The sequence below is a fragment of the Eucyclogobius newberryi genome, unplaced genomic scaffold (assembly GCF_026437365.1).
Source record: "Eucyclogobius newberryi isolate DKJ021-1_F unplaced genomic scaffold, fEucNew1.0.hap1 SCAF_6, whole genome shotgun sequence".
NCBI lineage: Eukaryota > Metazoa > Chordata > Actinopteri > Gobiiformes > Gobiidae > Eucyclogobius > Eucyclogobius newberryi.
The window spans coordinates 39,119,479-39,136,876 of NW_027316278.1; the positions used below are offsets into that span (position 1 = coordinate 39,119,479).

General features: G+C 33.7%; 1 protein-coding gene across 4 annotated transcripts in view; it reads right to left on the reverse strand.

The window, feature by feature from the left end:
• The window catches only part of LOC140346978 (tight junction protein 2-like), a 146,772-nt gene that overhangs the window by 42,067 nt on the left and 87,307 nt on the right, over nt 1-17,398 (reverse strand). For all 4 annotated transcript variants that reach the window (XM_072433278.1, XM_072433276.1, XM_072433275.1 and 1 more), the window contains exons 10-11: nt 14,582-14,645; nt 13,986-14,136 (exon numbers count right to left, since the gene is read on the reverse strand). In XM_072433278.1, the coding sequence (XP_072289379.1) occupies nt 13,986-14,136; nt 14,582-14,645 (215 nt within the window). The remainder of the gene's footprint in view (nt 1-13,985; nt 14,137-14,581; nt 14,646-17,398) is intronic.

Here is a 17,398-nt window from a genome sequence, read left to right on the forward strand (position 1 = left end):
AAGTACAGTTATGGTAGTATATACAATAAGTACAGTTATGGTAGTATATACAATAAGTACAGTTATGGTAGTGTATACAATAAGTACATTTATGGTAGTATATATATTAAGTACAGTTATGGTAGTATACATAATAAGTACAGTTATGGTAGTATATATAATAAGTACAGTTATGGTAGTGTATACAATAAGTACAGTTATGGTAGTATATACAATAAGTACAGTTATGGTAGTGTATACAATAAGTACAGTTATGGTAGTATATAAAATAAGTACAGTTATGGTAGTATACATAATAAGTACAGTTATGGTAGTATATAATAAGTACAGTTATGGTAGTATATAAAATAAGTACAGTTATAGTAGTATATATAATAAGTACAGTTATGGTAGTATATACAATAAGTACAGTTATGGTAGTATATACAATAAGTACAGTTATGGTAGTATATATAATAAGTACAGTTATGGTAGTATATACAATAAGTACAGTTATGGTAGTATGGTAGTATATACAATAAGTACAGTTATGGTAGTATATATAATAAGTACAGTTATTGTAGTATATATAATAAGTACAGTTATGGTAGTATCTATAATAAGTACAGTTATGGTAGTATATATATTAAGTACAGTTATGGTAGTATATATAATAAGTACAGTTATGGTAGTATCTATAATAAGTACAGTTATGGTAGTATATATATTAAGTACAGTTATGGTAGTATATACAATAAGTACAGTTATGGTAGTATGGTAGTATATACAATAAGTACAGTTATGGTAGTATATATAATAAGTACAGTTATTGTAGTATATATAATAAGTACAGTTATGGTAGTATCTATAATAAGTACAGTTATGGTAGTATATACAATAAGTACAGTTATGGTAGTATATAAAATAAGTACAGTTATGGTAGTATATATAATAAGTACAGTTATGGTAGTATATACAATAAGTACAGTTATGGTAGTATATATAATAAGTACAGTTATGGTAGTATATACAATAAGTAAAGTTATGGTAGTATATATATTAAGTACAGTTATGCTAGTATATATATTAAGTACAGTTATGGTAGTATATACAATAAGTACAGTAATGGTAGTATATACAATAAGTACAGTTATGGTAGTATATATAATAAGTACATTTATGGTAGTATATACAATAAGTACAGTTATGGTAGTATGGTAGTATATACAATAAGTACAGTTATGGTAGTATATACAATAAGTACAGTTATGGTAGTATATATAATAAGTACAGTTATGGTAGTGTATACAATAAGTACAGTTATGGTAGTATATAAAAAGTACAGTTCTGGTAGTATATATAATAAGTACAGTTATGGTAGTATATATATTAAGTACAGTTATGGTAGTATATATAATAAGTACAGTTATGGTAGTATATATAATAAGTACAGTTATGGTAGTATCTATAATAAGTACAGTTATGGTAGTATATATATATTAAGTACAGTTATGGTAGTATATATAATAAGTACAGTTATGGTAGTATATTATGGTAGTATATACAATAAGTACAGTTATGGTAGTATATATAATAAGTACAGTTATGGTAGTATATACAATAAGTACAGTTATGGTAGTATATATAATAAGTACAGTTATGGTAGTATATATAATAAGTACAGTTATGGTAGTATATACAATAAGTACAGTTATGGTAGTATATAATAAGTACAGTTATGGTAGTATATTATGGTAGTATATACAATAAGTACAGTTATGGTAGTATATACAATAAGTACAGTTATGGTAGTATATATAATAAGTACAGTTATGGTAGTATATATAATAAGTACAGTTATGGTAGTATATATAATAAGTACAGTTATGGTAGTATATTATGGTAGTATATACAATAAGTACAGTTATGGTAGTATATATAATAAGTACAGTTATGGTAGTATGGTAGTATATACAATAAGTACAGTTATGATAGTATGGTAGTATATACAATAAGTACAGTTATGGTAGTATATATAATAAGTACAGTTATGGTAGTATATACAATAAGTACAGTTATGGTAGTATATACAATAAGTACAGTTATGGTAGTATATTATGGTAGTATATACAATAAGTACAGTTATGGTAGTATATATAATAAGTACAGTTATGGTAGTATATACAATAAGTACAGTTATGGTATTATGGTAGTATATACAATAAGTACAGTTATGGTAGTATATATAATAAGTACAGTTATGGTAATATATATAATAAGTACAGTTATGGTAGTATATATATTAAGTACAGTTATGGTAGTATATACAATAAGTACAGTTATGGTAGTATATATAATAAGTACAGTTATGGTAGTATATACAATAAGTACAGTTATGGTAGTATATATAATAAGTACAGTTATGGTAGTATATACAATAAGTACAGTTATGGTAGTATATACAATAAGTACAGTTGTGGTAGTGTATACAATAAGTACATTTATGGTAGTATATATATTAAGTACAGTTATGGTAGTATACATAATAAGTACAGTTATGGTAGTATATATAATAAGTACAGTTATGGTAGTGTATACAATAAGTACAGTTATGGTAGTATATACAATAAGTACAGTTATGGTAGTGTATACAATAAGTACAGTTATGGTAGTATATAAAATAAGTACAGTTATGGTAGTATACATAATAAGTACAGTTATGGTACTATATAATAAGTACAGTTATGGTAGTATATAAAATAAGTACAGTTATAGTAGTATATATAATAAGTACAGTTATGGTAGTATATACAATAAGTACAGTTATGGTAGTATATACAATAAGTACAGTTATGGTAGTATATATAATAAGTACAGTTATGGTAGTATATACAATAAGTACAGTTATGGTAGTATGGCAGTATATACAATAAGTACAGTTATGGTAGTATATATAATAAGTACAGTTATTGTAGTATATATAATAAGTACAGTTATGGTAGTATCTATAATAAGTACAGTTATGGTAGTATATATATTAAGTACAGTTATGGTAGTATATATAATAAGTACAGTTATGGTAGTATCTATAATAAGTACAGTTATGGTAGTATATATATTAAGTACAGTTATGGTAGTATATACAATAAGTACAGTTATGGTAGTATGGTAGTATATACAATAAGTACAGTTATGGTAGTATATATAATAAGTACAGTTATTGTAGTATATATAATAAGTACAGTTATGGTAGTATCTATAATAAGTACAGTTATGGTAGTATCTATAATAAGTACAGTTATGGTAGTATATATATTAAGTACAGTTATGGTAGTATATATACATGTCCCCAGAGTTAGTTTCTGTGTCCGGAGATCTGGTCATTGAGGCCCCTGCCGTCGACTGCCGCCCAGATCCCTCTGAACCCGCCCCTTATGGATCCTCCTGTGGGTGGTGGGTCCATGGGAGGGACATAGTGTTTTCTTTATAAATCAAATCTAAATTTTACCTGAATTATACTTTCAACCATAAGGCCAATCCCAGCAATGTATACAAAGATGTTCAGTATTTCCTGGTCTGTGGAACTGTAACACGTGGATCAAGCTGGAGTAAATAGGAAACTAAAAAAAAGCTTTCTATTCCAGAAACGTCTGCACATGTTTTTCACTTCTGCACCTCGACATTGTTTCATGGGGACTCTACATTTAACTAATATAAGTTTCACTTCAGGAAGATTAAAAAGAATTTTGAAATGTTGAAAAATATATATTTTGCACATTTATGGTAGTATATACAATAAGTAGTTATGGTATTATGGTAGTATATACAATAAGTACAGTTATGGTAGTATATATAATAAGTACAGTTATGGTAGTATATATAATAAGTACAGTTATGGTAGTATATATATTAAGTACAGTTATGGTAGTATATACAATAAGTACAGTTATGGTAGTATATATAATAAGTACAGTTATGGTAGTATATACAATAAGTACAGTTATGGTAGTATATATAATAAGTACAGTTATGGTAGTATATACAATAAGTACAGTTATGGTAGTATATAAAATAAGTACAGTTATGGTAGTATATATATTAAGTACAGTTATGGTAGTATATATAATAAGTACAGTTATGGTAGTATATATATTAAGTACAGTTATGGTAGTATATATAATAAGTACAGTTATGGTAGTATATACAATAAGTACAGTTATGATAGTATGGTAGTATATACAATAAGTACAGTTATGGTAGTATATATAATAAGTACAGTTATGGTAGTATATACAATAAGTACAGTTATGGTAGTATACAATAAGTACAGTTATGGTAGTATATATAATAAGTACAGTTATGGTAGTATGGTAGTATATACAATAAGTACAGTTATGATAGTATGGTAGTATATACAATAAGTACAGTTATGGTAGTATATATAATAAGTACAGTTATGGTAGTATATACAATAAGTACAGTTATGGTAGTATATACAATAAGTACAGTTATGGTAGTATATTATGGTAGTATATACAATAAGTACAGTTATGGTAGTATATATAATAAGTACAGTTATGGTAGTATATACAATAAGTACAGTTATGGTAGTATATATAATAAGTACAGTTATGGTAGTATATACAATAAGTACAGTTATGGTAGTATATAAAATAAGTACAGTTATGGTAGTATATATATTAAGTACAGTTATGGTAGTATATATAATAAGTACAGTTATGGTAGTATATATATTAAGTACAGTTATGGTAGTATATATAATAAGTACAGTTATGGTAGTATATACAATAAGTACAGTTATGATAGTATGGTAGTATATACAATAAGTACAGTTATGGTAGTATATATAATAAGTACAGTTATGGTAGTATATACAATAAGTACAGTTATGGTAGTATACAATAAGTACAGTTATGGTAGTATATATAATAAGTACAGTTATGGTAGTATGGTAGTATATACAATAAGTACAGTTATGATAGTATGGTAGTATATACAATAAGTACAGTTATGGTAGTATATATAATAAGTACAGTTATGGTAGTATATACAATAAGTACAGTTATGGTAGTATATACAATAAGTACAGTTATGGTAGTATATTATGGTAGTATATACAATAAGTACAGTTATGGTAGTATATATAATAAGTACAGTTATGGTAGTATATACAATAAGTACAGTTATGGTATTATGGTAGTATATACAATAAGTACAGTTATGGTAGTATATATAATAAGTACAGTTATGGTAATATATATAATAAGTACAGTTATGGTAGTATATATATTAAGTACAGTTATGGTAGTATATACAATAAGTACAGTTATGGTAGTATATATAATAAGTACAGTTATGGTAGTATATACAATAAGTACAGTTATGGTAGTATATATAATAAGTACAGTTATGGTAGTATATACAATAAGTACAGTTATGGTAGTATATACAATAAGTACAGTTGTGGTAGTGTATACAATAAGTACATTTATGGTAGTATATATATTAAGTACAGTTATGGTAGTATACATAATAAGTACAGTTATGGTAGTATATATAATAAGTACAGTTATGGTAGTGTATACAATAAGTACAGTTATGGTAGTATATACAATAAGTACAGTTATGGTAGTGTATACAATAAGTACAGTTATGGTAGTATATAAAATAAGTACAGTTATGGTAGTATACATAATAAGTACAGTTATGGTACTATATAATAAGTACAGTTATGGTAGTATATAAAATAAGTACAGTTATAGTAGTATATATAATAAGTACAGTTATGGTAGTATATACAATAAGTACAGTTATGGTAGTATATACAATAAGTACAGTTATGGTAGTATATATAATAAGTACAGTTATGGTAGTATATACAATAAGTACAGTTATGGTAGTATGGCAGTATATACAATAAGTACAGTTATGGTAGTATATATAATAAGTACAGTTATTGTAGTATATATAATAAGTACAGTTATGGTAGTATCTATAATAAGTACAGTTATGGTAGTATATATATTAAGTACAGTTATGGTAGTATATATAATAAGTACAGTTATGGTAGTATCTATAATAAGTACAGTTATGGTAGTATATATATTAAGTACAGTTATGGTAGTATATACAATAAGTACAGTTATGGTAGTATGGTAGTATATACAATAAGTACAGTTATGGTAGTATATATAATAAGTACAGTTATTGTAGTATATATAATAAGTACAGTTATGGTAGTATCTATAATAAGTACAGTTATGGTAGTATCTATAATAAGTACAGTTATGGTAGTATATATATTAAGTACAGTTATGGTAGTATATATACATGTCCCCAGAGTTAGTTTCTGTGTCCGGAGATCTGGTCATTGAGGCCCCTGCCGTCGACTGCCGCCCAGATCCCTCTGAACCCGCCCCTTATGGATCCTCCTGTGGGTGGTGGGTCCATGGGAGGGACATAGTGTTTTCTTTATAAATCAAATCTAAATTTTACCTGAATTATACTTTCAACCATAAGGCCAATCCCAGCAATGTATACAAAGATGTTCAGTATTTCCTGGTCTGTGGAACTGTAACACGTGGATCAAGCTGGAGTAAATAGGAAACTAAAAAAAAGCTTTCTATTCCAGAAACGTCTGCACATGTTTTTCACTTCTGCACCTCGACATTGTTTCATGGGGACTCTACATTTAACTAATATAAGTTTCACTTCAGGAAGATTAAAAAGAATTTTGAAATGTTGAAAAATATATATTTTGCACATTTATGGTAGTATATACAATAAGTACAGTTATGGTATTATGGTAGTATATACAATAAGTACAGTTATGGTAGTATATATAATAAGTACAGTTATGGTAGTATATATAATAAGTACAGTTATGGTAGTATATATATTAAGTACAGTTATGGTAGTATATACAATAAGTACAGTTATGGTAGTATATATAATAAGTACAGTTATGGTAGTATATACAATAAGTACAGTTATGGTAGTATATATAATAAGTACAGTTATGGTAGTATATACAATAAGTACAGTTATGGTAGTATATAAAATAAGTACAGTTATGGTAGTATATATATTAAGTACAGTTATGGTAGTATATATAATAAGTACAGTTATGGTAGTATATATATTAAGTACAGTTATGGTAGTATATATAATAAGTACAGTTATGGTAGTATATACAATAAGTACAGTTATGATAGTATGGTAGTATATACAATAAGTACAGTTATGGTAGTATATATAATAAGTACAGTTATGGTAGTATATACAATAAGTACAGTTATGGTAGTATACAATAAGTACAGTTATGGTAGTATATATAATAAGTACAGTTATGGTAGTATGGTAGTATATACAATAAGTACAGTTATGATAGTATGGTAGTATATACAATAAGTACAGTTATGGTAGTATATATAATAAGTACAGTTATGGTAGTATATACAATAAGTACAGTTATGGTAGTATATACAATAAGTACAGTTATGGTAGTATATTATGGTAGTATATACAATAAGTACAGTTATGGTAGTATATATAATAAGTACAGTTATGGTAGTATATACAATAAGTACAGTTATGGTATTATGGTAGTATATACAATAAGTACAGTTATGGTAGTATATATAATAAGTACAGTTATGGTAGTATATATAATAAGTACAGTTATGGTAGTATATATATTAAGTACAGTTATGGTAGTATATACAATAAGTACAGTTATGGTAGTATATATAATAAGTACAGTTATGGTAGTATATACAATAAGTACAGTTATGGTAGTATATATAATAAGTACAGTTATGGTAGTATATACAATAAGTACAGTTATGGTAGTATATACAATAAGTACAGTTGTGGTAGTGTATACAATAAGTACATTTATGGTAGTATATAAAATAAGTACAGTTATGGTAGTATACATAATAAGTACAGTTATGGTACTATATAATAAGTACAGTTATGGTAGTATATAAAATAAGTACAGTTATAGTAGTATATATAATAAGTACAGTTATGGTAGTATATACAATAAGTACAGTTATGGTAGTATATACAATAAGTACAGTTATGGTAGTATATATAATAAGTACAGTTATGGTAGTATATTATGGTAGTATATACAATAAGTACAGTTATGGTAGTATGGCAGTATATACAATAAGTACAGTTATGGTAGTATATATAATAAGTACAGTTATTGTAGTATATATAATAAGTACAGTTATGGTAGTATCTATAATAAGTACAGTTATGGTAGTATATATATTAAGTACAGTTATGGTAGTATATATAATAAGTACAGTTATGGTAGTATCTATAATAAGTACAGTTATGGTAGTATATATATTAAGTACAGTTATGGTAGTATATACAATAAGTACAGTTATGGTAGTATGGTAGTATATACAATAAGTACAGTTATGGTAGTATATATAATAAGTACAGTTATTGTAGTATATATAATAAGTACAGTTATGGTAGTATCTATAATAAGTACAGTTATGGTAGTATCTATAATAAGTACAGTTATGGTAGTATATATATTAAGTACAGTTATGGTAGTATATATACAATAAGTACAGTTATGGTAGTATATAAAATAAGTACAGTTATGGTAGTATATATAATAAGTACAGTTATGGTAGTATATACAATAAGTACAGTTATGATAGTATGGTAGTATATACAATAAGTACAGTTATGGTAGTATATATAATAAGTACAGTTATGGTAGTATATACAATAAGTACAGTTATGGTAGTATATATAATAAGTACAGTTATGGTAGTATATACAATAAGTACAGTTATGGTAGTATATACAATAAGTACAGTTATGGTAGTATATTATGGTAGTATATACAATAAGTACAGTTATGGTAGTATATATAATAAGTACAGTTATGGTAGTATATACAATAAGTACAGTTATGGTATTATGGTAGTATATACAATAAGTACAGTTATGGTAGTATATATAATAAGTACAGTTATGGTAGTATATATATTAAGTACAGTTATGGTAGTATATACAATAAGTACAGTTTTGGTAGTATATATAATAAGTACAGTTATGGTAGTATATACAATAAGTACAGTTATGGTAGTATATATAATAAGTACAGTTATGGTAGTATATACAATAAGTACAGTTATGGTAGTATATAAAATAAGTACAGTTATGGTAGTATATATATTAAGTACAGTTATGGTAGTATATATAATAAGTACAGTTATGGTAGTATATATATTAAGTACAGTTATGGTAGTATATATATATATATATATATATTAAGTACAGTTATGGTAGTATATATAATAAGTACAGTTATGGTAGTATATACAATAAGTACAGTTATGATAGTATGGTAGTATATACAATAAGTACAGTTATGGTAGTATATATAATAAGTACAGTTATGGTAGTATATACAATAAGTACAGTTATGGTAGTATACAATAAGTACAGTTATGGTAGTATATATAATAAGTACAGTTATGGTAGTATGGTAGTATATACAATAAGTACAGTTATGATAGTATGGTAGTATATACAATAAGTACAGTTATGGTAGTATATATAATAAGTACAGTTATGGTAGTATATACAATAAGTACAGTTATGGTAGTATATATAATAAGTACAGTTATGGTAGTATATACAATAAGTACAGTTATGGTAGTATATACAATAAGTACAGTTATGGTAGTATATTATGGTAGTATATACAATAAGTACAGTTATGGTAGTATATATAATAAGTACAGTTATGGTAGTATATATAATAAGTACAGTTATGGTAGTATATATATTAAGTACAGTTATGGTAGTATATACAATAAGTACAGTTATGGTAGTATATATAATAAGTACAGTTATGGTAGTATATACAATAAGTACAGTTATGGTAGTATATATAATAAGTACAGTTATGGTAGTATATACAATAAGTACAGTTATGGTAGTATATAAAATAAGTACAGTTATGGTAGTATATATATTAAGTACAGTTATGGTAGTATATATAATAAGTACAGTTATGGTAGTATATACAATAAGTACAGTTATGGTAGTATATACAATAAGTACAGTTATGGTAGTGTATACAATAAGTACATTTATGGTAGTATATATATTAAGTACAGTTATGGTAGTATACATAATAAGTACAGTTATGGTAGTATATATAATAAGTACAGTTATGGTAGTGTATACAATAAGTACAGTTATGGTAGTATATACAATAAGTACAGTTATGGTAGTGTATACAATAAGTACAGTTATGGTAGTATATAAAATAAGTACAGTTATGGTAGTATACATAATAAGTACAGTTATGGTAGTATATAATAAGTACAGTTATGGTAGTATATAAAATAAGTACAGTTATAGTAGTATATATAATAAGTACAGTTATGGTAGTATATACAATAAGTACAGTTATGGTAGTATATACAATAAGTACAGTTATGGTAGTATATATAATAAGTACAGTTATGGTAGTATATACAATAAGTACAGTTATGGTAGTATGGTAGTATATACAATAAGTACAGTTATGGTAGTATATATAATAAGTACAGTTATTGTAGTATATATAATAAGTACAGTTATGGTAGTATCTATAATAAGTACAGTTATGGTAGTATATATATTAAGTACAGTTATGGTAGTATATATAATAAGTACAGTTATGGTAGTATCTATAATAAGTACAGTTATGGTAGTATATATATTAAGTACAGTTATGGTAGTATATACAATAAGTACAGTTATGGTAGTATGGTAGTATATACAATAAGTACAGTTATGGTAGTATATATAATAAGTACAGTTATTGTAGTATATATAATAAGTACAGTTATGGTAGTATCTATAATAAGTACAGTTATGGTAGTATATACAATAAGTACAGTTATGGTAGTATATAAAATAAGTACAGTTATGGTAGTATATATAATAAGTACAGTTATGGTAGTATATACAATAAGTACAGTTATGGTAGTATATATAATAAGTACAGTTATGGTAGTATATACAATAAGTAAAGTTATGGTAGTATATATATTAAGTACAGTTATGCTAGTATATATATTAAGTACAGTTATGGTAGTATATACAATAAGTACAGTAATGGTAGTATATACAATAAGTACAGTTATGGTAGTATATATAATAAGTACATTTATGGTAGTATATACAATAAGTACAGTTATGGTAGTATGGTAGTATATACAATAAGTACAGTTATGGTAGTATATACAATAAGTACAGTTATGGTAGTATATATAATAAGTACAGTTATGGTAGTGTATACAATAAGTACAGTTATGGTAGTATATAAAAAGTACAGTTCTGGTAGTATATATAATAAGTACAGTTATGGTAGTATATATATTAAGTACAGTTATGGTAGTATATATAATAAGTACAGTTATGGTAGTATATATAATAAGTACAGTTATGGTAGTATCTATAATAAGTACAGTTATGGTAGTATATATATATTAAGTACAGTTATGGTAGTATATATAATAAGTACAGTTATGGTAGTATATTATGGTAGTATATACAATAAGTACAGTTATGGTAGTATATATAATAAGTACAGTTATGGTAGTATATACAATAAGTACAGTTATGGTAGTATATATAATAAGTACAGTTATGGTAGTATATATAATAAGTACAGTTATGGTAGTATATACAATAAGTACAGTTATGGTAGTATATAATAAGTACAGTTATGGTAGTATATTATGGTAGTATATACAATAAGTACAGTTATGGTAGTATATACAATAAGTACAGTTATGGTAGTATATATAATAAGTACAGTTATGGTAGTATATATAATAAGTACAGTTATGGTAGTATATATAATAAGTACAGTTATGGTAGTATATTATGGTAGTATATACAATAAGTACAGTTATGGTAGTATATATAATAAGTACAGTTATGGTAGTATATATAATAAGTACAGTTATGGTAGTATATATAATAAGTACATTTATGGTAGTATGGTAGTATATACAATAAGTACAGTTAAGGTAGTATATACAATAAGTACAGTTATGGTAGTATATATAATAAGTACAGTTATGGTAGTATATACAATAAGTACAGTTATGGTAGTATATTATGGTAGTATATACAATAAGTACAGTTATGGTAGTATATATAATAAGTACAGTTATGGTAGTTGAACACATTACATATAACAAGTTAGAGTACTAAAAATGTAACCAAGTATAACTATTTTAGAGTTACTTCTGTTAAGATAAGTAGTTTCCAATTGTCTTTATGATATTGTAAGTTACATTGTATTTTCAAATGATCAAAGATACTGCCGACTGTATTTGATTAAACTTCCCTTTTTCATCTAATTAGGAGCATTTAGGGTTCAGACGAGCTGCAAGTTTAACTCTTTGTCCCCTTTTCGGACCCTTACCCACAGTTTGAGAACCACTGCTGTAAGCCATGTTTCACTTGCATGTAACTGATACTGTACTGCTCTCTCTACGTGTTGAATACGTCGTGTATGTGAACGCAGATAAACAGCAAGCCAAACTCGGTTTTCACGAGCCAGGAACAGAGCGTCTTGCTCCCTTTAATGCAGTCTTCTAGACAATTTACAACTGTTTACAATTGTGGTGTGAAAAGCTCGAGTGAAAAGCCATTGCTTTCGTAGGTGTAGATAAGATTTGACACACAGGAGGAGCAGTTTGAACATAGATAAGCAAGCTTAAAGAAACATGTTTTTCTTCATCTGACTGGTTCCTGTTACCCAAGATGCATTGTGATGAATAACTAGGCCTTCAAAATAAAATACAGGAAACCCAATCTGAGAGCAAATAATTATCTTAAACCCTTAACTAAAAGACTTTTACTGAAGGCAGAACAGATACAAGTATTTGACATATTTTAGTGCCAAAACACTTACAATGATACATTCATAAAAGTGGAGTAGCACAGAAGGCCATTACAGTCACTTTTAAGTTCAGAGCGGTTTCTCCTTCTTGTTGCTGTGTAATGAGCAGGACACTGCCTCATGCACCTCGCTCCAGAAGCTTCTGAGCATGAGATCCTCCTTCAGGTTGTATTAGTGACAGAGCTGAGACCTCCAGAGACAACACAGACTCAAGAGAGGCTTCAGGTCCAGTGCATTGTTGACGTGTTGGTCACATGAACATTGGACATTTTACACTATAGAATCTTTATGTCTGTTTTACTTCAGTGAACAGAGTTCCACTGGAACTGGAAGTGCCAATAAAACATATCCACTGATCCATGGCAAAAAGAGGCAAAAGTGGGCGGGGCAGAATAAGTGTGTAAAGGTGTGGACTTTTCTCAGGCCTGTTGGGGGGATGTAGGACAGGAAGGACCACAGTGAAGAGCAGAGGAGCAGGAGAATGAGACGGAATCAACATCCTGATAACGGAGTCTTTAACAGTTTTCTTTTTGAAACTCTGAGCTTAAAGTAAAACAGATGGTGTACGTATGCGAGCGCGACCACGCGAGAAATGCTGACATGTCGGGGGTCCTGTCATGTAGACCACCTACTTCTTTTGGATTGCTTGAAAATAGATTCTCTCTTCAACCTTTAAAAGACAAATATTATGCAATATTTGTATTTCTATTGGCCTTTAAACATGTTCTTGAGATACTTTACTTTTAACACTATTAGTTTGTCACAGCTTTGGGAGAGGCCGGAGTAACTGAGCTTTGGCTCCATCTACTGCTGCAGAGAAAAGTCTGGGATGATTTATTGATTGAAATAACAGCAAAGCAGATTTTCAGAGCCACGTCACAGATCGAGACAACATCACAGATCAATTAAGGAACAAAATGTATTACTTTTTCTGCCACTGACAGTTTATTGTCCAGTACATTTAATGCTCTCCTGTAAACAGACTGTACAGACATGCTTTTATTCACGGGGTCCTAACTCAGAATAGTGGTACCTTGAGGATGCGGTCCCCGATGCGCAGGCCCTCCTCCTCTGCAGGACTTCCCTCCTGGACTCCTGCGATGAAGATACCCACGTCGTTTCCCCCGGCCAGCCTCAGCCCCACACTGTCCCCCTTCTGGAAGGTCACCATGATGGTGCTGGGCCTGTACGCAGCACATGGGGGTGAGGCGGGGGTGAGGTGTGGGTGAGGCGGGGGTGAGGCGGGGGTGAGGCGTGGGTGAGGTGTGGGTGAGGCGGGGGTGAGACGGGGGTGAGGCGTGGGTGAGGTGTGGGTGAGGCGGGGGTGAGGTGTGGGTGAGGCGTGGGTGGGGTGTGGGTGAGGCGTGGGTGAGGCGTGGGTGAGGTGTGGGTGAGGCGTGGGTGGGGTGTGGGTGAGGCGTGGGTGGGGTGTGGGTGAGGCGTGGGTGAGGTGTGGGTGAGGCGGGGGTGAGGTGTGGGTGAGGCGTGGGTGGGGTGTGGGTGAGGTGTGGGTGGGGTGTGGGTGAGGCGTGGGTGAGGTGTGGGTGAGGCGTGGGTGAGGTGTGGGTGAGTCGGGGGTGGGGTGTGGGTGAGGTGTGGGTGGGGTGTGGGTGAGGCGGGGACACTCACCCGTACAGTTTCTCCTCCTCTGGGCTCGGGCGGAGCAGGATCTTGGGCGTGTTGGGGGCGGACGCTATTGGGGGAAAAAATCCTTTAAATTGAGGTTTTAAAATTAAACAATGAAATACAAATGTATTTATTTACATATGTCATGTCAATAAATATACAATGAATTAATCCTCTCCTTGAACCGACACCTTAACGTGGTGGAGGGGTTTGAGTGCCCGAATGATCCCGGGAGCTATGTTGTCGGGGGCTTCAAGCCCCTGGTCGGGTCTCCCAAAGCAAACAGGTCCTAGGTGACGGGTCAGACAAAGATCGGTTCAGAAGCCTCTTATGATGACGACAAAAGCAAGGCCGTTTACGTCGCCCGGATCGGCGTCACCGGGGCCCCATCCTGGAGCCAGGCCTGGGATGGGTGCTCCATGGCGAGCGCCTGGTGGCCGGGTCTTACCCCACGGGTCCCGGCCGGGCACAGCACGAAAGAGCGACGTGGGGCCGGCCTCCCGTGGGTCCACCACCCGCAGGAGGATCCATAAGGGGCCGGTGCAGAGAGATCTGGGCGGCAGTCGACGGCAGGGGCCTTGGCGACCAGATCTCCAGACACAGAGACTAACTCTGGGGACATGGAATGTCACCTCGCTGGGGGGGAAAGAGCCTGAGCTTGTGCGGGAGTTTGAGCGATACGACTAGATATAGTCGGCCTCACCTCCATGCACAGTTTGGGCTCTGGAACCCATCTCCTCGAGAGGGGCTGGACGCTCCACTTCTCTGGTGTTGCCCGCGGGGAGAGGCGGCGGGCTGGTGTGGGCTTGCTTATAGCCCCTCAGCTCAGCCGCCACGTGTTGGAGTTTACCCCAGTGAACGAGAGGGTCGCGTCCCTCCGCCTTCGGGTGGGGGACAGGTCTCTCACTGTTGTGGCGGCCTACGGGCAGAACAGCAGTGCAGAGTACCCGGCATTCTTGGAGTCCTTGGGAGGGGTACTGGACAGTACCCCGACCGGGGACTCCGTTGTTCTACTGGGGGACTTCAACGCCCACGTGGGCAATGACAGTGACACCTGGAGAGGGGTGATCGGGAAGAATGGCTTCCCCGATCTGAACCCGAGCGGTGTTCAGTTATTGGACTTTTGTGCTAGCCACAGATTGTCCATAACGAACACCACGTTCAAGCACAAGGGTGTCCATCAGTGCACATGGCACCAGGACACCCTAGGCCGGAGGTCAATGATTGACTTTGTTGTCGTGTCATCTGACCTCCGGCCGTGTGTCTTGGACACTCGGGTGAAGAGAGGGGCAGAGTTGTCAACCGATCACCACCTGGTGGTGAGTTGGAGCTGCTGGTGGAGGAGGAAGCCGGACAGACTTGGCAGACCCAAGCGCATTGTGAGGGTCTGTTGGGAACGTCTAGTGGAGCCCTCTGTCAGTAAGGTCTTCAACTCGCACCTCCGGGAGAGCTTCTCCCATGTCCCGGGGGAGGTTGGGGACATTGAGTCCGAATGGACCATGTTCTCCGCCTCCATTGTTGATGCGGCTGCTCGGAGCTGTGGTCGCAAGGTCTCCGGTGCCCGTCGTGGCGGCAACCCCCGAACCCGGTGGTGGACACCGGAAGTAAGGGATGCCGTCAGACTGAAGAAGGAGGCCTATCAGGCCACTCTGGCTTGTAGGTCTCCGGAGGTCATCGACAGGTGTCGGCAGGCCAAGCGAGCCGCGGCTCGTGCTGTCGCAGAGGCAAAAACCCGGGCCTGGGAAGAGTTCGGGGAAGCCATGGAGGAGGACAATCGGTCGGCACCAAGAAATTCTGGCAAAATGTCCGCCGCCTCAGGAGGGGGAAGCAGTGCCTCACCAACACCGTTTACGGTGTGGGTGGAGACCTGCTGACCTCGACTGGGGAGGTCATCGGACGGTGGAAGGAATACTTTGAGGATCTCCTTAATCCCTCAGTCACGTCTTCCGAAGAGGAAGTAGAGACCGGGGACTCAGAGGCTGGCTCATCCATCACCCAAGCTGAAGTCACTGAGGTTGTTTGCAAACTCCTCGGTGGCAGGGCTCCGGGGGTGGATGAGATCCACCCTGAGTACCTAAAGTATCTGGATGTTGTAGGACTGTCTTGGTTGACACGTCTCTGCAACATCGCGTGGCGGTCGGGGACCGTGCCTCTGGACTGGCAGACCGGGGTGGTGGTCCCTCTGTTCAAGAAGGGGGACCGGAGGGTGTGTTCCAACTACAGAGGGATCATACTCCTCAGCCTTCCGGGTAAGGTCTATTCCAAGGTACTGGAGAGGAGAATCTGACCGATAGAACCTCGGATTCAGGAGGAGCAGAGTGGTTTTCGTCCCGGTCGTGGAACACTGGACCAGCTCTAGACTCTCCATCGGGTGCTCGAGGGTTCATGGGAGTTTGCCCAACCAGTCCACATGTGCTTTGTGGATCTGGAGAAGGCTTTCGACCATGTCCCTCGGGGTGTCCTTTGGGGGGTGCTGCGGGAGTACGGGGCCCGGGGCCCTTTGCTCAGGGCTGTTCGGTCCCTGTATGACCGGAGCAGGACCTGTGTTCGCATTGCCGGCAGTAAGTCAGACCTGTTCCCAGTGCATGTTGGACTCCGCCAGGGCTGCCCTTTGTCACTGGTTCTGTTCATCATTTTTATTGACAGAATTTCTAGACGCAGTCAGGGGTTGGAGGGTGTGGTCAGGGGTCGGAGGGTGTCCGGTTTGGGGACCACAGGATCTCATCTCTGCTGTTTGCAGACGATGTTGTCTTGATGGCTACATCAAACCCGGACCTGCAACATGCACTGGGACGGTTTGCAGCCGAGTGTGAAGCGTCT